Raw genomic sequence first — 21342 nt, forward strand, 5'->3', positions numbered from 1 at the left:
CCTCATATTCGATTATCTCATTCTCGGGTTGGAGTTCGGTGTCGGTCGCAATTGGGGTATTTCCTCTTGCTGGTTCCAGTAGTGAGACATGAAATACCGGGTGTAGTCTAGACTTCCTGGGTAGCTGCAGTCTGTAATTAACTGAGCTGACTTTGTTCAATATTTTGAATGGTCCCAATTTCTTGAAGTCCAACTTTGTGCTTGGTCGTTTCGTTTTGATATGTTTCCGGAGTAGGTATACTTTATCCCCCTCCTTGAAGGCAGGTTCCATACTGCGCTTCTTGTTTGCGTATGCGGCGGATCGTTCATTTAAGAATTGGATGTCCGTCGCAAGTTGTTCGTGGAACGATTTCAGTTGTTCCACCACGATCAGGGCTTGTTCAGCTCGTGATTCATCCGGTCTTGGTTGCCTATATGCTTCTGGCTGGTAGCCATAATTGGCAAAGAACGGTGAGACTTTCGTTGCTTCTGTCATCGCGCTGTTATATGCAAACTGTGCGATGGGTAAGATCTGAACCCAGTTGTCCTGTTGATGATTGACATAGCTTCGCAGGTACTGTTCAAGGGTCTGATTTAATCTTTCTGTTTGGCCGTCTGTCTGGGGATGAAAAGCTGTTGATAGCTTATGATTTGTTCCCAGTAGCGCCATCAATGATTTCCAGAATTTCGAAGTAAAGAGCTTGTCTCTATCTGAGATGATTTCTTCTGGCATCCCATGATCGGCTAATATGACTCGAATGAAGGTATATGCGAGCGCCTCGGCGTCGCTAGCTTCTAGATATGGTATAAACTTCCCATATTTCGTGAGTCTTTCCGTGATGACGAGGATAGAGTCGTATTCTATTCCTGTTAACGGGTCCTTGGAGGGTGGAAGCTTGACGATGAAGTCCAAAGCTATTGATTTCCACGCTCCTTTTGGTACTGGTGTCGACTTGAGTTGTCCGTATGGCAGATGCCTATTGGATTTTGACTTGCTGCAAATGTCGCACTCTCTTACCACTGTCTCTACCTGCTTCCTCATACCTGGGAAGTAGTAGTGTCGGGTGATTCGTTCGAAGGTTCGCGTTACTCCCTGATGACCGTGTGCTGGTAACGAGTGTTGTTCTTGCACCAGCGGGCGTCTCATTTGACTTGGGACATACACTAACCCTTTGTATCGAATCAATCCTTGTTCGTCGATGGCGAAGTCGCCTTCGACTTTGGACAAGACTCGCTTGGCGCATTCGTCTGTTGCGTAAGCTTTCTTGAGTCTTTCCTCGAGTTCTGTATCTTCGATGACTGAGATCGTCGCTAGTAACTCGTTGTACTGTATTCCTGCATCTGTTTTCTTCAGAATTGCTCTAGGTCTTTCTTCCTTTGGGCCGGCGTAGTCGGTCCGTCTGCTGAGAGCGTCTGCTCTTGCATTCTCGGAGCCCTTGCGATAGGTTATCGTGAAGTTGTAGGCTGCGAGGGTTTCTGCCCAGCGGACTTGTCTGCGGTTTAAAACCTTGGTTGTGGTGAAGTATATGAGGTTCTTGTGATCCATCCATACCTGCACCGGGTAGGTGGGTCCCTCAAGATATACTCGCCACTGCTCAAAGGCAACGACAATAGCCAGTAGCTCCTTGTCGTGGATGTCGTAATTGAGTTCCGCGGGTGACAGTTTCCTAGAGTAGTACGCGATTGGTTTGAACTTACCGTTCTCGTCTGGTTGATTCAGACATGCTCCAATTGCGAAGTCAGAAGAGTCCGTTTCGAGGATGATCTTCTTTGCAGGGTCAAATGTAGCAAGGATAGGTGCTTCCGTGAACTTCGTCTTAAGTTCCTGGAAAGCAGCCTCTGCCTTGTCCGTCCATTTGAATTCGAGATCCTTTCTGGTAAGCTCCGTGAGTGGTTGAGCTACCTTGGAATATCCCGAGATGAATCTTCGGTAGAAGTTGGCGAAGCCTAGGAAGGCTTGCACTTCCTTGACCGTGGTCGGTGTTGGCCATTCCAACACTGCCGTTACTTTTGCTTGGTCCATCTTGATGCCATGCGTTCCAATAATGTAACCCAAGAATTCGACTTGGTTTTTATGGAACTCGCACTTCTCTGGTTTGAGGAGTAAGCTGTACTCCTTTAGTTTCTTCAGGACGAGTTTGACATGCTTGACATGCTCTTCCTTGGTTGCTGAATACACCAGGACATCATCTAGGTAGACAATGGTAAAGATGTCTAAGTATTCGTGCAAAGCATCATTCATCAGTCGTTGCATAGATGCGGGTGCATTTGTTAGCCCAAAGGGCATGACTTGATACTCGAATAGGCCATAGCGGGTGCGGAATGCTGTTTTCCACTCTTCCCCAGCCTTGATTCGGATCAGGTTGTATGCTCCTCGCAGATCTAGCTTACTGAAGATCTTTGCTCCTTGAAATCTATCGTGTAGTTCGTTGATTAACGGCAGGGCATACCTGTCCTTGATTGTGATGTTGTTCAACGCTCGATAGTCCACACATAACCGTAGGGAGCCATCTTTCTTTGGTACGAAAAGCACCGGACTTCCTGCTGGTGATGTGGATGGTTTGATGAATCCTTTTGCTAGGTTATCATCAATGTACTCCTTAAGTACCTTCAGCTCCTTTTCCGATAGCTGATATATTGGTCCGAACGGTGGACTCTTGTCTTTCTCCAAAGGTATCTCGTGATCCCATGGTTGGTGCTTAGGAAGCGCCTCATTCTTAGGGCCTTCCTGGAATAATTGCTCGTATTCCTTGTACTCCACCGGTATACTCATCGGTGAGGATGCCTGGGCTAGGTCATCGAGCTCGGAGGTTGCACATAACTCCTTCCGGCCCTGGGAGGGTTTCTCCCGTTGTCGCGTGTCCGTCCGTTGTTCACACGCGCACTGGCTCATCACAACTTTCTCGTTCCACCAGTCGATCTGGGGGTTGTGTTTCTTGAGCCATGGCACACCAAGGATGCACGCATGGTTGTCCATGTGCACGATGTCAAACTGAATCGTTTCCTTGTGCCCGTGTAGCATGACCATTTCCAATGGGACCGTTTCGTGGGTCACCATTCCTTCATTAGTCGAGATGGGCTCTCCATCTACGACCATTAACGGGTATGGTTCGGCTTTCATTGTTGTTTTGAAGCCCTGTGTATCTGCTACTTTCTTTGTCATAAAGTTGCCCGTCGCTCCTGAGTCAATCATTGCTCGGAGGTGTCGCTGTTGTATCTTAGCGACCACATATAGTTGCATGCTGCCCGTCGTGGCGCATAGTTGGTCTGTACTAGGCCTCTTCGTGTCGCTCGCCGGTGGCCTACCGTCGAGGACTCCTAGTTTTTTGACTCGTCCGAGGAAGGATAGTATTCATCCGCTTCCAATGGTGGTCCTTGGGGAGATCGTTTCCCTCGCTCTTCTGCTTCATCTAGCAGATGTGGGTATTTCTCGTATACCTGTTCGCTTTTGATAGGCAAGTCTCCTTCAGACTGGCTTCGCCTGAGGGCGTGAACTTGCTCTGCGTCTCTGAAGTGTATCCTGGGCGAGGATCGGGGAAACAACTGATTCTGGTGTTTCTTTTTCCAGTGGAGCTTGCAATCATCTTCGCTGCAATACTCCCAGTAGACATACGCGTGCCAGGGATGATCAGTCTCTGTTGCGTCTGTCGTTGATAGTTCCCGCTGTCCTCTCACCCATGCACTATCTTCCCTCGGAGGCGTGGAGAACGTGTCTAGTTGCTCCAGGCTCTCCTTTCGATGCGTGGAGTGGGTCTCGCATTTTCCCGTCGGAGCATATCTCTGGCTTTCTCGTCGTACTTCTTCAGGGCTCTCCTGCGGTCCTGGTAGTAAAGTTCGACGCTTTTCATATACTTCAGTTTAGCCATATGCTCGACATCCTTCTCCAGTTCTTCCGCTTCTTGGGCTTCCAACTTAGCTACGTCTTGGGACGTGCCAAGCAGCCTGCGGGTATTCGTTAGTTGGTCGTAGTATCTCCAGAGGTCATCCTTGCAGTCGTCCACCTTGCACTTTAACGGAAGTTCCTGTAACAGGTTCCCGTAGAGGTCTTTAAGCATGGGGATTCTCCTCTGGCCATTGGGCTTGTCTCGTTCGGCCCTAATCTTCGCGTGGGCGTGTTTTGCCATGCGTCTTACTACGCTCTTGCACCGTGGACTCATTGGTTCCGTAGGTGCGAGTTCATCGAAGGTCTCCTGTTCCGAGACGGTGAACGATTCCGCCTCCGACCCTTCATCTGAGCTCTCGTCTTCTGGGGTGCTTTCGCCGTTTATTCCCCAGTCCTGTTTGTTCACAAACGTTGCGTTCAATTGTCCTGTCCAGGTGGCATTGAGTTGTTTGCCGACTTTGCGTCCGCCGTTCCCTTTCTTTGGTTGTCTGCAGTCTCGGGCCATGTGGCCTGGCTTGTCGCAGTTAAAACAGAGTCGTTCCTTGAATTGTCTGTCTTTCTTAGGGTCACGGGGTCGTCCAGGTTTGAACGTGGCATCGAGTTCCATTGGGTCCGACCAACGGTTGTCTCGCGGGTGTTGATCCCGTCGTCTGCCCTCGTTTCCCCGGTAGGGGTAACTTTTCTTGGGCTTGTCATAGGTCCGACGTTCCTTCTGGAATTCGTATAGTCGATTGTCGATTCGGACCGTATGTTCGATTAGCGCTACCATGTCCGTTGGTTGTTGTTCCAAACGGGCAAGTTCCATACGTATATGGCTCTTCAGCCCACGTCGGTAGTGGCTGATGAGTGCGCTGGCGTCCCATCCTGTCTGATTGCCGTATCTCTGGAATTCTGTGGAGTATGTGAGGGCGCTGCCAGTCTGCTTAAGTGCAAACAGATGGTCTTCTGCGGTCTTAATCTCATCGATGTCTCCGAACATGCGTCGGATTTCCTTACAGAATCCATTCCAGCTGCCAAACATAGTCTGCGTAGTTGTCATGCTTCCATTGGTACTTTCATATTTGAAATAGTCCTTGAGGAATGGTTCGATCCATCGCAGGGCTTCCCCCCTAAGGTAGGACGCAGTCCACAGGGCATAGCTCTCCTGGGTGGGAAACTTCTCATCATTGAAGTGCTGGTACAGTTCGACCTGTAGCAAAAACACCTCAAGTTCCTTTCGGTTGCCGGAGTAAGTGTCGGGCAACTTGACGCGTAGAGTTTCCTTGAGTTCGTTGACGGTGGGTGCGTCGGGCATCTCCTCATTCTCAGGCTTAGACCTCTGAGATGAAGTTGGCGTGGTGGGGGTTTTCCCCTTCGAACTGACGACAGACATGTTGCTTTGTGTGTAAGCCGGTACCTCGTAGAAGTGGTGCTCAAAGTGTAACGCTGACTTCTAAACGATAGAAGACACAGAGGTTCTCTTGCGTAAAGGTTTACTTATCAGAGGAGGCAGGGGATCAGACACAAAGGCTTTAAGTAACACGTTACTAGTATATAACAAATACTGTATTGAGTTGAGCACGAAGCTCCTATCTAAGGGAATACTATCTACTTATATAGTGGCGTCGTGCCTAGTGGACTCTTGGGAACTCACTCGAGTCCTCGGAGTCCTGGACTCTTAGGACTCTTCTCATCATCCTGCGAGTCCGTCACGTGCCTAGTGGACTCCTGGGAACTCACTCGAGTCCTCGGAGTCCTGGACTCTTAGGACTCTTCTCATCATCCTGCGAGTCCGTCACGTGATACTTTCGGAACTACTATTCCCCGCTGCCCCTCCAGGTACCAGGGCCGGTCTCATGCGACCTCCCTCCTTCCTGTCCTGTAGTTGGCCAGCCTTCTTGTTCCGTCGTAACACAGAGGTAGATGAGTATGCTAGGTATCTTCAAGCTCCCATCTTGTCAGAGGTCAAAGATGCACTTGCATGGTGGTTAGAACCTACGCAGCGGCTAATGTATCCTAATCTTTCTTTAATGGGCATTGATATTCTTTCAATTCCAGCTATGTCAGCAGAACCAGAAAGGCTATTTTCAGGTGCGTTGCTCACAGTTACTGATAGAAGGAATAACTTGGGGGTGGAGACTATCGAGGCTACAGAGTGTTTGAAATCTTGGATGTAATTTATATACAAACTGTCAGTTTATTAGCCAGTTTCACAGTCCGTCCAGTTTGACCACATAAATATACAGTCCAGTCCAGTTTGCTCAATATTTAAACAGTCCAGTCCAGTTTAAGGCCTTGGACGGACTATTTGGACTATTACCCACACTGACTGTGGTGGCACAAAACACAATGCACGCACCTGTCAGATGGTAATAGAGGTATCTGAGGATGAGTATTCTACATAGCTTTAATTGATTTATAGTGTCGTAGTGGAATTATCATAGTATTTGTTAAGTGAGCACATTGGACTGTATCATTCGTTATGTTGTATCATTCGTTATGCACGCACGTTATAGTAATCTTTATAGTAATCAACTGAATATGAATGTTGAAAGGTAAATAGCTGATGGAGTACTATCATAATATAACACATGATCGGTCCCCCATGGCGCACCCTAAAAGGACCACTGGACGGTTAGGAACCACCACTTTCGGGTGTACACATTATTGGCGCCTGGGTGCTTTAATACACCTGGACGTCTGTCTATATTTCTCTGTTTGGTAGGGCGTCCTGTCATTCTCCTCGTCGCTGTGGAGGGGGTGGGCTTATGAAAGGCGCGGTGCTGGCGTTCTTGTCGGCATCATTGTCTGCATCGATGCCGCCATTCGTGGGAGCATTCTTCTCGGCATAGTTTTCTTGGGGGACACCTGTTGGCTGGTTGGTGATTGTGTCGTTGGTCGCATCGATAGTTGCGTTGGTGGTAGTGCTGGTGGTAGTGCTGGTGGTCGCGTCCACCCACACCTCAACGGCGGCCGACGGATTCATACCTGGGACCTTAAATGAGTCCTCCGAGTATATAATTGTTGCCAACAATGTTGAAGTTGGAAATTGGCATCGCAGAAATGGCTTCCAGCTGTCTGTTATAACTGAAGTGAAGAGCGCAGAACAGGGGTAAAGGGGGGTTGGTTGTTCGATTTACCTTTCTCCAGTTGATAAGCCACAATCGATCGCATCGAGTTCGAGATCGACAATTCAGCCATACTCCCCACCAAAAGACAAGGCAACCACGCGCCCCCAGCTTATTTCGGATCTTCCTCGGTTGTAGATCGATTTGATAGTTTCCACTGCTCCAATACGATTACTTTCTGCTAGAGTTGCAATGCATGCTTTCCATCTTATTACGTGCAGGAGACGAAAGAAAACACACCAAGGTTGCGGCCAGATAACTGTGCAACTGAAGGTGGAATATGAAATATTAACGCCGGGAACAGCCCTTTTATATCACTTTTTTGCCTTTCAAGTGCTCTACTCGCTTCTCATCTGTGCTGTAGATACAACATCCCATCGCCAACTATCATAATGGCCTCTCGTTCTCGTAGCCTTCAGAGGCTCCTTCCAGGGGTATCATGGCACATCCCAAACCACTTCCCTGACTTCCCGTTGGCCGGCGGCCTGGAGCTGGCGAAGCTGGCGTTTCGGGCGATATATCAGCGGAGATATACGACCTGACGTCGCTGGAGACATGATAGTACGGGATGAATATAAAAGATGGTTGGTAGATTAGCTCCAGCGATATCGTGGGTGATTATCTTACACACTTTGTCAAAAACATACGCTGACACCCCCTTGTGCTACAGTATGATTGATTACTATGGGGTTACATTCGACCATCTTGTCCCAGCCAACGAATCCAGAAGTGCTGCAGATTAATATTGTCGACGATTGAAGATGATGGAGGCCTTCATGCAAACAAGTATAACCCGTTTGATATCAACCCAGCAGAATATATTAGGCGAAAGGTGCTTGCAGTGCCGAGATGCTGTCAGAACAGGAGGGGGTCCACGAATCGGAGGAGGGTTAATGATGGGGTAAATATTTGGGATGGGAAGGTTGTTCATGGGACTTATAAGTGAAGGTCAGCGCTCACCCCTATTATTATAGAACTAGTGGCGAGCAGATATATAGATAGCTTTCCATAACAGGTTTGGAAAATTTGCAGGGCAGCTTATAGTTTGTAGACTATGTTACAATTCTGGCGTTGCATGTAGTAATGTAATATAAGAAGTCCATATAAAACACCCCTCAAGGAGATACAACACATTCGAAACTGAGCCTGAACTCCTTCCATTTACCATTGCACTCCTCTGTTCCACCGGGATTTCCTAGAACCCATGCAAAATGCTCGTCAACTCCGCTCATCCTACCCCTCTCCTTCAGTAATAGCTTCACAATATTCCAGTACTTTTCTTCGATAGCGACAGTGAGCGGCGACTGGTTATACTTGTTTCTTGTGCTTATGTCAATGTCGGTGTTGCTCTCAAGGAGTAAAGTCACCATCTCCTTATTCCCTTTTTTTGCTGCAGTTAACAGCGCTGTGTCGCCCTTTTTGTCCTATGCGTTAATGTTAACCTTACTATGCTGAAGTAGTAGTGCCACCATTCCCTCAGTAGACTCGATCATGCCCGCATCAGAGTCAACAACACATCCCTCCACGGGCGATCGATTCGTCGCGCCCTGTTATAGATTCTTGTCTAATATACACCCTAGCCTAAGAACTACAGCTACACTGCATCCCCCTCCCCTCCCTCGGCACATCTCCCACCCATCTCTCCTCCTCCTCTCGGTCTCCTCCCCACGTCTCTTCGAAGGGGTTCAGCGCCATCTTCATCACGCGCCCCAGTACATCCCTCTCCCCATCCTTCTCCACGCGCCGGATGACCTCGTCCAGGATCCACGATCGCGGGATGAAATTCGGGTTCACAGCCTTCATAGCCGCCTGCCTCTCTTCCTCTGCCTGCGCTGTAACTTCCTGTGCGCCCCAGTCCTCTACAACTCTCGTACGCCACTTATCCAACCACGCGCCAACACGCTCCCTCGCCACAGCCTCATCCCCAACCACCCCTTCCTTATGGAAGAACAACCCAGCCTTCTCCTTCCTAGCCTCCTCGGTCTCAATCTCTTTAATGCTCACCCCACTCAGCCTGCGGAAGAACTGATTAAAATCCAACTTCAGCGCCTCCATCGTATCTAGTAGCTCGCTAAACAGCGTTTCGAAGTCATCGGGCTTGTGAACCTTGAGTCCCAGGCGCGCCGTCATGAGTCGCTTGTACTCTTCCAGGAAGACCGCCTTGTACTCTTCACCAGTACGTGTGATGAGCCCCTCGGCGCGCGAGACGAGCTCGTCAGCGCCTTCCTGCCTGACACCTTTCTCAACGAATTCGGCAGCGTCAACGCCGGCGCCGGCGCCGATTAGCTCGCCGAGGGTTTCGCCGAGGCGCACGAGGTTCCACCAGATGATGGTGGGCTGGTTGCGGTAGGAGTAGCGTAGCATGCCGTCGTCGTGGTTGGGGGTGTAGTTAGGGTCGAAGGTGTCGAGGAAGGCGAAGGGGCCAAAGTCGAGGGAGAGGCCCATGAGGGATGTGTTGTCGGTGTTGAGGACGCCGTTGGTGAAGGCATAAGCCTGCCACGCTGCAACGGTCTTGGCGTTGCGGCGAGTTATCTCACGGTAGAGCCTGGCGTATCGGTTTTCCTCCAACCCAGTGGGACCGTCGATAGTGTCTTTTTCGACGGGGGTAGATGGGGGTTCTGCGGTATCTTGTTGGTCATCGGGAAGGCGAGCGGGAAGTGAACTCCACCCGCTGAAGACATGTTCAGCCGTATAATCGGCGAGCTTGCGGACGAGGTCTCTGTCGCCACGGGCGCGGAGGAGGTCGAATGTACCGATGCGTAGCCACGATTGTGCAAACCTTGTTACGATTGCCCCAGGTTCGGTCCTTTCGCGGCGGACCTTGGAGTGTGGGAGGAGGGTGAGAGACAGGGCACGGGTGGTTGGAATGCGAAGGGCGTTAAGGGCTTCAGAGACGACGAATTCACGGATAGACGAGCGCAGTACTGCTTTGCCATCCGCGAAGCGCGAGTATGGCGTCATCCCAGCCCCCTTCAGTTGTAACTCGTATCTAGTCTTCGTATCGGGGTTTGTCGTCTCGAATAGAGAGATGGCGCGGCCGTCACCGAGTTGACCGGCCCAGGATCCGAATTGCCAGCCTCCATAACATTGTGCCCAGGGGTATCCCCCTTCTTGCTTGTCTTCGTTCCACCCAAGTAGCCTATTACCAGCAACAAGCTGGCGGAACTCGTCTGTCTGTGCTTCCTCAGGCTTTATGCCAAGGTCTCTCAGGGCCTCGGTACTGACCCCGAGTAGCTCAGGGTCCACCGCTTCCTCAGGGCGAACCCAAGTAAACAGGGCACCCTTGACCATCCGAGGGCCTAGATCATCTCTCGGTGTCTTATGTGATATCGCTGGGCTTGGAAACGCAGAGTCGGCAGGCAGATTGGCCGTAAAGTTCCATGACTTGGGAAGATCCTTCAGGGCTACGCCTCCGGAGGGGCCCTGGGAAGAGGCGCTGCTGGTGATATGGGACGACATCTGCACAAAACGTGCACAGGTGTTCACAGGGCGTATCAATTGTCGGAATAGCATACCATATATACTGTTGATATATATGTAATGGAGCGCTGGAGAAGGTATGGAGATGAAATAAAGTGCTGAGGGAGGGCGGCGGGTGCGACGTTATCCTGTAGCCGGATAACAAGCCTCAAATGTGGGATTTGTGGTGATAACCGATAAGGAACAGCTCCAAATATAACTCTCGATTTCTTCAAATATAATTTTACACAATACTGGATCCCAGGCTCGTTCTAGAGGCAGATAGTGAATTTCTTGATAATCCATTCATATCTACCGCTAATTAATGTAAATTGGCCCCTAAAGTCTACAGCAAAGCAGTTCCGATAGGCTCCAGCTGTATTCTACCAACAGTAGTAGTGAAACAGAGCTCGTCATACCCCGCGAATTGCCCCTCAAATATATCTCTACACGTCCCATTTTTTAACACATTCTGTCTACAATTCCTCGGTTTCAAAGCTGAAGCTGCGATAAAGCTACCCCAATAACTCTATCTTAACAATTCGTCAACATGAATTCTACTACAGCTTCCTACAACCCGTCTCACGAAGGGAACACCAGTGCCGATTCTCCCAAAGAGGTCCAGGGGGTTCCAATCCTCACACTTAACGATGGCCACAAGATTCCCATGGTTCGATTCCGCTTTGCTACTCATTCCCCTGGACTTCAAGCTAACCGTATCCCAGCTTGGCTACGGTACCGGCACCGCCCAATCTCTTGTAGGCAACACTGGCAACGACCTACACGAATCCCTCGTAGCGACGATCCTCATGGCCATCCGCGCCGGGTACCACCACCTCGACGGCGCCGAGTATTACGGTAACGAGCGCGAGCTCGGTGAAGCAATCAAGCAATCAGGCCTCCCCCGCTCCACCTTCTTCGTCACCACCAAAATTTCCGGCACCAAACCCACAGACACCGAGGCCAGCATCACGTCTTCCCTCGAGAAGCTCGGCCTCGACTACGTCGACCTTTACCTCATTCACGCGCCCTTCTTTGCCTCCACGGACGCTGAACTGCAGGCCAAATGGGCCGAGTTCGAAGCCGTGCAGGCCAGCGGCCGCGCTCGTAGCATCGGCGTTAGCAACTTCTTGCAGTCGCACCTCGAGGCGATCCTTAAGACCGCGAAGGTCGTACCGGCAGTTAACCAGATCGAGTACCACCCGTACCTACAGCACCAGGGCCTAGTAGAGTTTAACCAGGAGCACGGGATCGCGACGGTTGCGTTTTCGCCGCTGGCGGCGCTTCTACACGCGCGGCCAGGGCCGATGGACCGGTATTATTCGAACTTGGCGGCGAAGTATGGGGTTACTGAGGCGGAGGTAGCGTTGAGGTGGGTGGTGGACCAGGGGCTGGTGGTGCTGACGACTAGTTCGAAAGAGGACCGGTTGAAGGGGTACTTGGCGAATATTGGGAGATGGAAGCTGACGCCGAGAGAGGTAGATAATATCAAGGAGATTGGACGGGAGAAGCATTATAGAGGGTTTTGGACTAATAAATTTGCGGCTGACGACAGGTTATAGGGTTGCGAAGATAGTTATCACGTTCCTCGCGCGCCGAAGAACCATCTATTACTTCTTATAATGCTTTCTCTTCCATTTAGCATTTGTGTTTAGAATTATCAGTGTGGAGGCTGTATATAGCCACTCTCCTGAAGACAGAATGAAGGCTCGTTTCTGTGGGTATTTCGACTCCTGTAGTAAACTCCATATTTCACAGCTCATGCCGCGCAATAACCCTTAGCAAATCCCGAACGCCCGCTCATTCAGCTAGAACCCAAACCCTTTCGCCTCAAACTCAACCTCAACCTGACCTCGTCGCGCCGCTTATCTCTCCTCCCGTCCCCTCCAACGCCCCCATCCTCTTCCTCTCATTCTCCAGCGCCCTCTTCTTCCCCTCCAACACCGAATTACTCTGCAGCTCATACACCTTCATTTTCGCTGCTGCCTCAGCCGTCAACGCCAACACCTTCTCCGCCACTCCACGCCCCAACTCCTCTCCCTTCGGCCGCTTCCACTTCTCCCTCTCCACGGGGTCACGAATCCAGTCGCCGCCCCTGTACTCGAACTCGTTGTTCGTCTTCTTCGGATCTGGCCTTGCCACCAGGCGCGAGTGAATTGCATCCATTTCCTCACTCGTGACCTCTCGCGACACTTCCTTCGCGCCCCCTTCCCCGGCAGCGCGCGCCTTGGCACGCTCAGTGACAATGATGCGGTCACGTTGCTGGAGGGCAAGGTGGATCTGTAGCCGCTTTGCAGCTTTCTTCTGTGCGGTGAGGTTGTCGATCGTTTGGACGAGGGTAGCTTCGCGGGTTAGGGGCATGGAGGAGGGGAGTGTGGGGACGCCGTGGAAAGGGAGGAAGATGGAGGGGAGGAGGCTGAGGGGGGGGGGACCAGAGGTGGTGGGTGTGGCGGGCTGTAGGGTGTTAGTCAGGGGTTTGAGGGGTGAGCGTTAGGAGTCATACCGACGTGGTTGTGTCTGTTGGCTGGACCGGTGGTGGACGTGAGATGTGCTGTCGCTTTGGATCTTCGGACCGCGGAGGCACTTCAAACAAGACGCGTTTGGCAAGAGGTGGCTTGTCCGAAGGTAGAGTATGGCTGCTTTCTAGGGCAGGAGATGTTAGGGCTGCGGACGCCGTCGCGTCGATCTCCATTGGGTCCATTATTTCCCTAGTGATGAGGTCGGCATGGAGGTGAATTTTGATTATTGATCAGGTTGAGGTTGAGGTGAGAGCTTTGTTGAGCGATCTGGCGGCTAGAAAGCAAGGCGGGCCTTCCGGATAGATCCTCGTAAGGTGCGGCTTAATAAGTCTAGGTATAGAGGTGAGAGTCTGTCATAATACTAGATTTATAACCTGAGAAGAAAAGGCTTATGGGTGCTACGTTACACCCTCTTGATGAAAGCCTTTCCTTTGTGTAGGTGAATTCTAGGCTCACCTTGCTCAACACTGATACTAGAGAACAGGTTGTCTCTGTGGATAAAACTACTTGGAATGAATTCAGACATGTAATTTGGTAGCCATCTGCTCACTTACATCCAAACCCTTACTAACGAATAATTTGTTCCTGTTCATCCAAGGAGGTTGTTCTATCAGACCTGGCTGAGAGAAAGGGGAACCACATGCATTCATGGGTTGGCGTTTGTAGTCACGTGGAATCCAGCATCTGCAAGTGGGGGAACTGCCGCCTTCGCCCTTAGCAATCAATCAGCATCTCTTAGAGGAGGGAAAGCAATATATGCAATATATGCAATATATGCAATATATGCAGAGAGTTGGGTAAAAAGAGGGGTCCGAGAGCTTTGAATTAATACTCATGTGGTTTATTTTTCTATAGGTATATGAGCATAAGACTCTTCGTCTATCTAAGCTCCCTCTTCAATATCTACCCTTATAAATACAGCATACACGCTACCAAACGAACCATCTACCATGTCTACTCAAACCGGAAGCTGCTGTTGAGGCAACGTTAAGGTCACCGTTACCGGCGAGCCCGAGAAGAACGCATGTCCTACAAATCGCCGTGAGCATAAACATAGTATCTAACAGCATACTAGGTCCTCTGCCATTGCCTCGATTGCCACAAGACCTCGGGTTCGGTGTTTAGCCACAACGCTTTAGTGCTCGACAAGAACTTCACTCTCGTCTCCGGTACCTAGCCTCGGCCCCTTCCCCGCTCCTCTCTTTTCCCTCACCTTGGTTCCACACTGACGTCTCTCACTCCCAAGGAGTTCATTAAGAAAGCCGACTCGGGGGGCCTCATCACGTCGCACTTCTGCGGCGATTGCGGCACGACGCTGTGGCGTAGCGGTGACTTCTTTCCGGGACGGAAGATCGTAAAGGCGGGCTCATAGACAATCTGAATTGGGTGGGGGAAAGGCAGGCGACGGGTGAGCTGTTCCCCGAGCGAAAGACCGCTTGGATTCCCAATCTCGTGAAGTCATAAGCGTTGAGAGGCGACGTGTTTAAATTTCTTGGTGTTGGATTTGGTATATAGTGATATACAATGGAGAGTTTGTGGTGATTCGGGGGTAGAACTGCCGTGACACCTGCCGTGACAACTGTCGTAGCCGTGAAGACTATCATCAGCAGCTGATATAATCGGACTGGGTTCAGCGAGGCGGTAAGAATTGCCGTATGTAGGCTCTTCCCTGTCGGAGAAACTCCCGCACTAGATCCTCGAGTCGGCGATCCTTCTTCTTCCGCATCCAAATTAGAACCAGCATCAGGAAGAACGCATCGAAAGCCACCTGCTTTAAGGCGGCAAATAGCAGCCAGCCCAGCCACGCGCCAATCGTGCGTCGTCTCTTGTCCCTCCACTCCCTCCCCGAGGCAATCTGCTCCCGCAGAGCTGCTACCTCGGTAGTCATCTTCACTAACGTCGACTCGACCTTCGTCCTCCAGGGCGTCCCCTTCGCCCTGTCCGCGTCTTGGATGTCCTCGTCCAACCCATCCTCCTCCTCAACAAGTCGCCGTACGTGTTCCCTGTCCGCCTCATCGTCTTGCGACATGGGGCTTAACACTTTCATCGGACCCTCGCTACCTGACATGGGCGCCGTAAATCTGCGTCCCGAGCCTTCGCGGGGTGGCGACGAATTCGACGAGCTCGCGCTATTATGTTTAATTTGGTTCCAGACGAACTCTAGTTCAGCTACTAGCTCCCTCGAGTCCCTATGTATAGCTACGTTAGTAACTAGTATCCAGAGGCGTAGTTGGAAAACTTGGAAAACTCACGAAGTCGTACTCGCATAACGGTGCATAGTCTCGATCAATGCTTCGATATACCTCCTCTTAGCCTCTGTCCGGCTAACACCCTTTTGTGCATCCCATGCATCCCACTTCTCCTGCTCCCTAATTGTGTCGTCGTCCTTCGTGTATCCTCCACCACCCGGCCTATCCATCACGCCATCCACATCCCCCTCCATAGCTTGTTTGTATAATCCATACAGGCGTAGGCGGTCGGCCGGTGGTGGCCGAGCAGAACCGGTGCGTGGGATCTTCTTGACGGTGTTGAGGGCGTGCACAAACACACGATCTAAAGTAGGGAACATTGTCAGTCTACGTTCTTCGAATTGAGGCCTAAGGGTCCCGTGGTAGGCATAAGACAGAGTACACGCGACATCCGGAGGTCCGTATGAGGTGCTCTGAGGCAAGGTAGCAAGGGGGTGCAAACTCACCAACTGAGTCGGCCATCCTGTCAGCGTTATGTCATTGAAGCCAATGTCGCCCTGGTAGCAAGTGTAGAAAGCGCGTCTGAGATATAAATACAGACCAGAGCGCTAGTTATATCGTTGCCAGAAAGGACACGCCGCTATTATAGTGATGTTTAAAAATTAAAGGTCATCCATTGGGGCCAGCCGGACGACTCCATGAGAAAGTATGGGGGGAGCCGAGGCACGGCAGTACCATTTGACAGGCACACTACTACAAGCCAACGCCTTCGCCTGTGACAGCCGCCGATAAGGGGGTGCGATAAGCATGAGTAAGGCTCCAAGGTTTCTACGACGCTCTACGTACGTACTATAATATATTTATCGTGCTCTCTCATTATTTGATATAACACACCACATACCGACATACAGCACAATGGCAGTTGCAGAAGTTGCCCCGCTCTCTCTGGAGGCAGACCAAGAGACTCAAACCATCACCCTCTCCCACCACAACGCTCCCCAGACTCTCACCCTCCCCGTCTCAGCGACAATCGCCGACCTCTCCGCCGCCGTCTCCTCGGCCCTCTCCGTCCCCGCCACAAACCAAAAATTCATGATCCCAAAGCTCGGCCTCCTCAAACCGCCCTTCAAAGACCCCGCCCTCCCAGTCTCCTCCTTCGCCGCCGCAAAAATAACCCTCATGGGCGCCACCACCACAGAGCTACAATCCCTCAACGAAGCCCGCGCCGTTGCTGCACGAACCTTCACGCGCCCGAAACCGCGACAGACGGCACAGGCCTATAAAACACACGACTGGAAGCGCGAACAGGAGGAGAGCCAGTACACCTTCGCCACCCTCCGCCCGCTACCCTACCTCCCCAACCCCTCGCGCTCGCTGGCCTTCCTACAACGCCTTAAGAATGATGCGGGCATCAAGGCTTCGATGCGGCGGCATAAGTTCTCGGTGCCGCTGTTGACGGAGATGAACCCCGTGGAGCACACGACGGCTTCGATGGACGGGGTGTCGCGCACGCTGGGGCTGAATCGCAATCGTGGGGAGGTGATTGAGTTGCGTCTACGCACAGATGCATATGATGGATACAGGGACTACAAGACGATTCGGCGGACGCTTTGCCACGAGCTGGCTCATAATGTGTGGAGTGATCATGACCGCAATTTCTGGAACCTATGTCATGAGATTGAGAAGGAGGTTGAGAAGGCGGATTGGAAGACAGGCGGGGATGTAGTAGGAAACGAGAAATATTATGAGGGTACTGGTGGAGGATTTGGTGAGGTGGAGGCGAAGGATGAGGGGGGTTGGACGGGTGGTGAGTTTGTGCTTGGTGCCGCGACGGGGACTGAGGGGGTCGGCGGGCCGGAAAGGGGGGAGGCAGGGTTGAGTCGAAGGGAGGTGCTTGCGAGAGCCGCCGAGGAGAGGATTAAACGGCAGAGAGAGCAGGAGAATGGCGGGGAGGGCCCGAGTAGGCCGTGATGAAGACTTATGATATGGTCATTACCCTTTCCATGAGGACCTGAGCTTTCGAAGCTAAACGGATGCATAAATGGGAACGCAGCCTCCTTCTACGACGGCTGAAGTGTACTATTAAGCTCTGATATTCTATGTGAACAACGGCCGCAAATGGGCATTTTGTGTAAAGATAGCTTGAAACCCTATCGCCGCTCGAAGGGTTGATAACAACTATACGAACCTTTCTACAAGGTAGTTACTCAAAAATTAAGCTAAAGGAAACGTTTCTATTAGCTACAGCTATATCTATCATTTCTCGGCTACATGAGGCCCTTCCTAAGACTTTTTGGCGGCACGGGTATGGAAGAGGCCCTGAGAACTCCTGTGTTCAAACTGAAATCCTTAGAATTATAAGCTACGAAACAAGCTCTATCAAAACAACGCAGGTGTCTAGAATTATAAGCTACCAAAACCAGATCTATCAAAACAACGCAGACTTCTAGAATATAACAACTGCCCCCTCTTTCTAAAACCGACTCCTACAGAACTAAAAATCTTCCATCTTCATCCACCCCTCATCCTCCGTGATCCACTCTTGCTCAATTCCCGAAAGAGGCTCTTCACCTCTCTCCTCTTCCACAACCTGGCACGAATCACTCGGATACGAATCCGCATAAAGGCCGGCGTACCACCCGTAGCTAATATCGTAACCTATCTTCTCCAAAAACTCCACCCGCTCAGTCTTGCACGTGCACCCGTCGTGGAAGTCGAGCAGCGCGTCCGGCGTCATGTAGAGCAGCCGCATGATCTTGCGACCTACGGACATGTCGTCTCCCCAGGACTCAGCGGCCATGGCATCCCTCACGGACTTGCCTTCCAGCTTGTCGGGAGCGAGCATCGCGTCATTGCCATAGGAGCTGTAGGTACCAAAGTAGAGCAGATCGCGCGTCGGATGCCCTTGGTTGTAGTGCAACTGGACCGCGGAGTTGGAAAGGCAGCAGTCGTGGGTGAGAGTATCACGGAATACTGCGCGGAGTTCGTCGATCTCGCGCAGCTCACGCGTCCGGTATTGCCTCAGGATGCTAGGGCCCACGGAGGCCTCGAAATCCATGGTGTAGGCCGAGTTGTACGTCCAAAGTCGGTAAATGGCCCTACGAAGTCGATGTCTTTCCTCCTGGAGGAGAAAGCGCCGGTTCTCCGGCTTGACGCGCCATCGAAGCATGGGGTAGAGCGCAACCCATCTATTGGCAGTTCGCCCGCATTTGGCAATCTGCTTGGCCAATGCAAGAGAGAAGCATGGGTCACGGTTCTGATGAGGGAGTTCGCTGGAGTTGAGCGTCACAAGCTGTGTAACGTCGTGGAGTGGGCCGAATTGGGTTTCGAGAACTTTGTGGACAATTATAAGCTTCTGTGAACTGGCGTAGGCTCGGTGAAAGAGGCGGCAGGTCGCAGACAAGGCACAGATGGACTCTATGTCTGGTAAGAACCCAAATATAAGTTGCACAATCTCTAGTGGCAGGTACTGCATGTCTGATTCTTGCTCGGTTTGAAAGCGGGCTTCGCGCGAGGGCTTTCCGCTTCCCAAGAAGTTTGAACGGTCTCCGTGCAGCAGGTTATCAACTCCAGGTATCAAAGAAGAAAGTCGTTTATTGGTATGGATATCGTGCGAAGCTGCGGAGGTCGTTGCAGCGTAGGAAAGATGATTTGCGTGATGAGGGAAATGGTGCAGCATCATGAGATCCATGATTACAGAGTTTCTTTTGAGTCAAGGTATGTTGGCTTTCAGTCTTCTACACTGCGTCAGCAATTGCAGTCAGAAGATGAGCATATAACTCAGGACGGTGATAATAGGGTACTCACAGTTAATGACGAGCCAATTCGTGTCTAAACAGCTTAGAAATGCCAGCGAGTAACAGTTTCGCAGCTTCTCAGTCTCAGCTTCCTCCTCGACCCCCAATCTTCAATCTATCTCCAACACTTCTCACACCAAAGGAACAGGTATCAACCAGAGGTCTCGCAACAGAGTTTGTTCGATTCCAATGAATTGGCTGACGGGTGGTGAACTGCGTTTGCAACGCCTGTGTCACACCACCGTCAAGAGCTTTGATAAGTAGCTCAGCTCTTGGAGACCCCGTCGTTGGGGCTATAATAAAAGCCGAGAACATCTTGCGAAGTTCTGACGATGTGTGCGCTCAGCCAGCGTTGGCTAAAGGGGATTGAGTTACTCATGATGATCGATGGGGAGGGAAGGAAAAGATTTGGGTGCGACGTTGGTTGTTTATACTCTGGGGGTGACAGGGGTGCCAAGTGCCAAGACCAAGGTCGGTATGAGCTCTGACTCTTGTATGATGCAGGGTAATTTCATTTAACAGACATTTTCAACATATCCATAATCACGAACATATCACAATCACGAACATATCATAATCATAATCACAATTAGAATTAGAATAGATATATAATTTAATATTCCTTGATAATTTGCTCAACTACGGGTTCCTAGCCTTAAAAGATGATCTCTTCTCGATATCTGTCACAATATTAGCATTGTGAAACCCATTGATGCCTTGACGTAGATAAATATTTGAGCTGATTCAGAACATGTTTCTTATCTCACAGAGCACTTTGTGCCTCAACGAGCTGGGTTATATATCTGGTCTCTTGACCATTTGTCATCATATAAGAGGGTATGAGGGAGCAAAAAAAAAGAATAATAACATACCAAATTCGGCCCAACATTGGAAGCGCATCAGTTTGAAGATGTTAACCTCTCTTCATGCACCGTTATCCCATAGAGTAATGAGAAACGGCGCTTGGTAAGGAAAGGATATGATATCTGATCTCGGCACGATGAAAATAGTATTCCTTCAGCATAAGAGCATGGGAAAGCTCGGAATGCTGTACACACTAATGCCTTGCATGTCACACGTCACACATCACCATCGGGAAGGGGAACGAAGCAAAAAAGTCAGTTGTCATCAAAAAGCTCTGTTGGTGCCACAATACAGTTACCGACCCGCATTATCTCAACCCAACACCCACAACGCCGTCCATGCCATCCCAAATGCGAAACCCGCGCTTAAGCAAACAGAGCCGCCGCATCCAGCCCATCCGTGGGCTTCTGGAACCCGTCTGACCGCAGGCCCAGCTCGTCGTGCCGCGCCAGCTTCTCGATACTCTGCTCGGCGCGCTGGTTGTACCTGCCCGCCTTCTTGTGTCGGATGTCGGAACGGACTTGGTTGGGCGACACGAACTCCTTGTTCTCATAGATAACCGGTCCACCGAAAGAACCCTCGAGGATCACGATTGGCGTAAGCACGAAACGCGGGCCAATCTCGACGAGGCTGACCTCGGTCTCTGATCCCTTAACCTTCTTGGCCTTCTTCGCTGCGGCCTCGGCGGCCTCATCTTCCTCTTCTCCTGGCTTTACTTTCGAGGGGATCGACTCGCTGATCTGGTAGTTGCGGATCCAGACTTTGCCGTCGGCGAGAGTAAAGCCCATAACGTGGTCGACGAACGGCTTAACCTTACGGGCGCCCTTTGGTACGCCGAAGATGTGAAGGAACATCTCCTTGAGGAGACGGAGATGTGGCTCTTTGTCGAATTTGGCATCAAACGAAAGGACAGGCCGGGAGCCTTTCAAGCAGTTCCCGGTGAAGTGGAGCTCTTCCATAGTGTGTACTGTATCTAGTGAGCAATGGCCTGACAGTAGACGTAGCGAAGAGCCTTACAATTTTGCATGTGCATCTTAACTGTCGGTCCGTTGGGCGCCTTGCTCATCCACAGGTAAAGATCCTTTCCCTTCCTGGCCTCGAAGAAAAACACATTGTTGCAGTTGTATAACTCAGCAAGTTCGTTTAGTTGATATAATTTCGTCTTGGTATCAAGCTTAACATCCTTTCGGCTGTGGGGAAGGAGAGAGTGAAGGTCATTAAGTAGATGGCGATGTCTATTGCGCTTCAAGTTAATATTCTGGGTGCTTCATTCGTTAACTGGGGATTCCAACCTGTATGTAACACCTCTTGACGAGAGAATCAAGACTTTTTGCTTGTTCCTCTTGATTATGCTGCTTGCGCCCTCCTCCTTTCCGTTCGTAGGCTTCGATAATGACTTATAAACGGACGCCATTGTGGTAATGTCCTTGAAGTTGTGAGAGTCGCAAAATTCTCTAAATCTTCTTGTTTCTCAATCGCAACTCGAGAACTTTTTGGCGGAGTTATCTTAGCGCAAGGCTAAGATTGACTATATTACGCTAACCC

The 21342-nt window shown here is 50.8% G+C and overlaps 7 protein-coding genes across 7 annotated transcripts; 2 read left to right on the forward strand and 5 right to left on the reverse strand.

The window, feature by feature from the left end:
• Positions 1-8084: 8084 nt before the first annotated feature.
• VC83_00737 (uncharacterized protein) lies at positions 8085-10428 on the reverse strand (the record flags this gene model as incomplete). The annotated part of the gene is made up of 2 exons (XM_024464424.1): positions 8085-8393; positions 8605-10428. 2 exons carry the CDS (start codon positions 10426-10428, stop codon positions 8085-8087), a joined length of 2133 nt encoding a protein of 710 aa, XP_024327694.1.
• Positions 10429-10978: 550 nt separating this feature from the next.
• VC83_00738 (uncharacterized protein) lies at positions 10979-11990 on the forward strand (the record flags this gene model as incomplete). Its single annotated transcript, XM_024464425.1, has 2 exons — positions 10979-11098; positions 11154-11990. 2 exons carry the CDS (start codon positions 10979-10981, stop codon positions 11988-11990), a joined length of 957 nt encoding a protein of 318 aa, XP_024327703.1.
• Positions 11991-12270: 280 nt separating this feature from the next.
• On the reverse strand, positions 12271-13129 carry VC83_00739 (uncharacterized protein; the record flags this gene model as incomplete). The annotated part of the gene is made up of 2 exons (XM_024464426.1): positions 12271-12882; positions 12932-13129. 2 exons carry the CDS (start codon positions 13127-13129, stop codon positions 12271-12273), a joined length of 810 nt encoding a protein of 269 aa, XP_024327702.1.
• Positions 13130-14577: 1448 nt separating this feature from the next.
• On the reverse strand, positions 14578-15658 carry VC83_00740 (uncharacterized protein; the record flags this gene model as incomplete). The annotated part of the gene is made up of 3 exons (XM_024464427.1): positions 14578-15136; positions 15200-15500; positions 15643-15658. The coding sequence occupies 3 exons, from the start codon at positions 15656-15658 to the stop codon at positions 14578-14580; spliced, it is 876 nt and encodes a 291-aa protein (XP_024327925.1).
• A 331-nt stretch (positions 15659-15989) lies between these two features.
• On the forward strand, positions 15990-17107 carry VC83_00741 (uncharacterized protein; the record flags this gene model as incomplete). Its single annotated transcript, XM_024464428.1, has 1 exon — positions 15990-17107. Exon 1 carries the CDS (start codon positions 16052-16054, stop codon positions 17105-17107), a length of 1056 nt encoding a protein of 351 aa, XP_024327926.1. The 5' UTR covers positions 15990-16051.
• VC83_00742 (uncharacterized protein) lies at positions 16948-19374 on the reverse strand. Its single transcript, XM_024464429.1, has 2 exons — positions 18944-19374; positions 16948-18873 (listed from the first exon to the last, which is right to left on the reverse strand). Exon 2 carries the CDS (start codon positions 18825-18827, stop codon positions 17631-17633), a length of 1197 nt encoding a protein of 398 aa, XP_024327923.1. The 5' UTR covers positions 18828-18873; positions 18944-19374; the 3' UTR covers positions 16948-17630.
• Positions 19375-19534: 160 nt separating this feature from the next.
• On the reverse strand, positions 19535-21264 carry BRX1 (RNA-binding protein required for biogenesis of the ribosomal 60S subunit). The gene is made up of 4 exons (XM_024464430.1): positions 21090-21264; positions 20815-21032; positions 19806-20764; positions 19535-19613 (listed from the first exon to the last, which is right to left on the reverse strand). The coding sequence occupies exons 1-3, from the start codon at positions 21209-21211 to the stop codon at positions 20163-20165; spliced, it is 942 nt and encodes a 313-aa protein (XP_024327924.1). The 5' UTR covers positions 21212-21264; the 3' UTR covers positions 19535-19613; positions 19806-20162.
• Between the last annotated feature and the right edge of the window lie 78 nt (positions 21265-21342).

The sequence above is a fragment of the Pseudogymnoascus destructans genome (assembly GCF_001641265.1).
Source record: "Pseudogymnoascus destructans isolate 20631-21 unplaced genomic scaffold scaffold_2, whole genome shotgun sequence".
NCBI classification, from domain to species: domain Eukaryota; kingdom Fungi; phylum Ascomycota; class Leotiomycetes; order Thelebolales; family Thelebolaceae; genus Pseudogymnoascus; species Pseudogymnoascus destructans.

Excerpts from the sequence above, each read along its gene's own strand:
- VC83_00742 (XM_024464429.1), bottom strand. The coding sequence starts at position 18,827 with ATGGATCTCATGATGCTGCACCATTTCCCTCATCACGCAAATCATCTT.
- BRX1 (XM_024464430.1), bottom strand. The coding sequence starts at position 21,211 with ATGGCGTCCGTTTATAAGTCATTATCGAAGCCTACGAACGGAAAGGAG. Across the intron at positions 21,033-21,089 it reads TCAAGAGGTGTTACATACAG|ACATCGCCATCTACTTAATG; the intron begins GTTGGAATCCCC and ends GAAGCGCAATAG. Across the intron at positions 20,765-20,814 it reads TAAGATGCACATGCAAAATT|TACACACTATGGAAGAGCTC; the intron begins GTAAGGCTCTTC and ends CACTAGATACAG.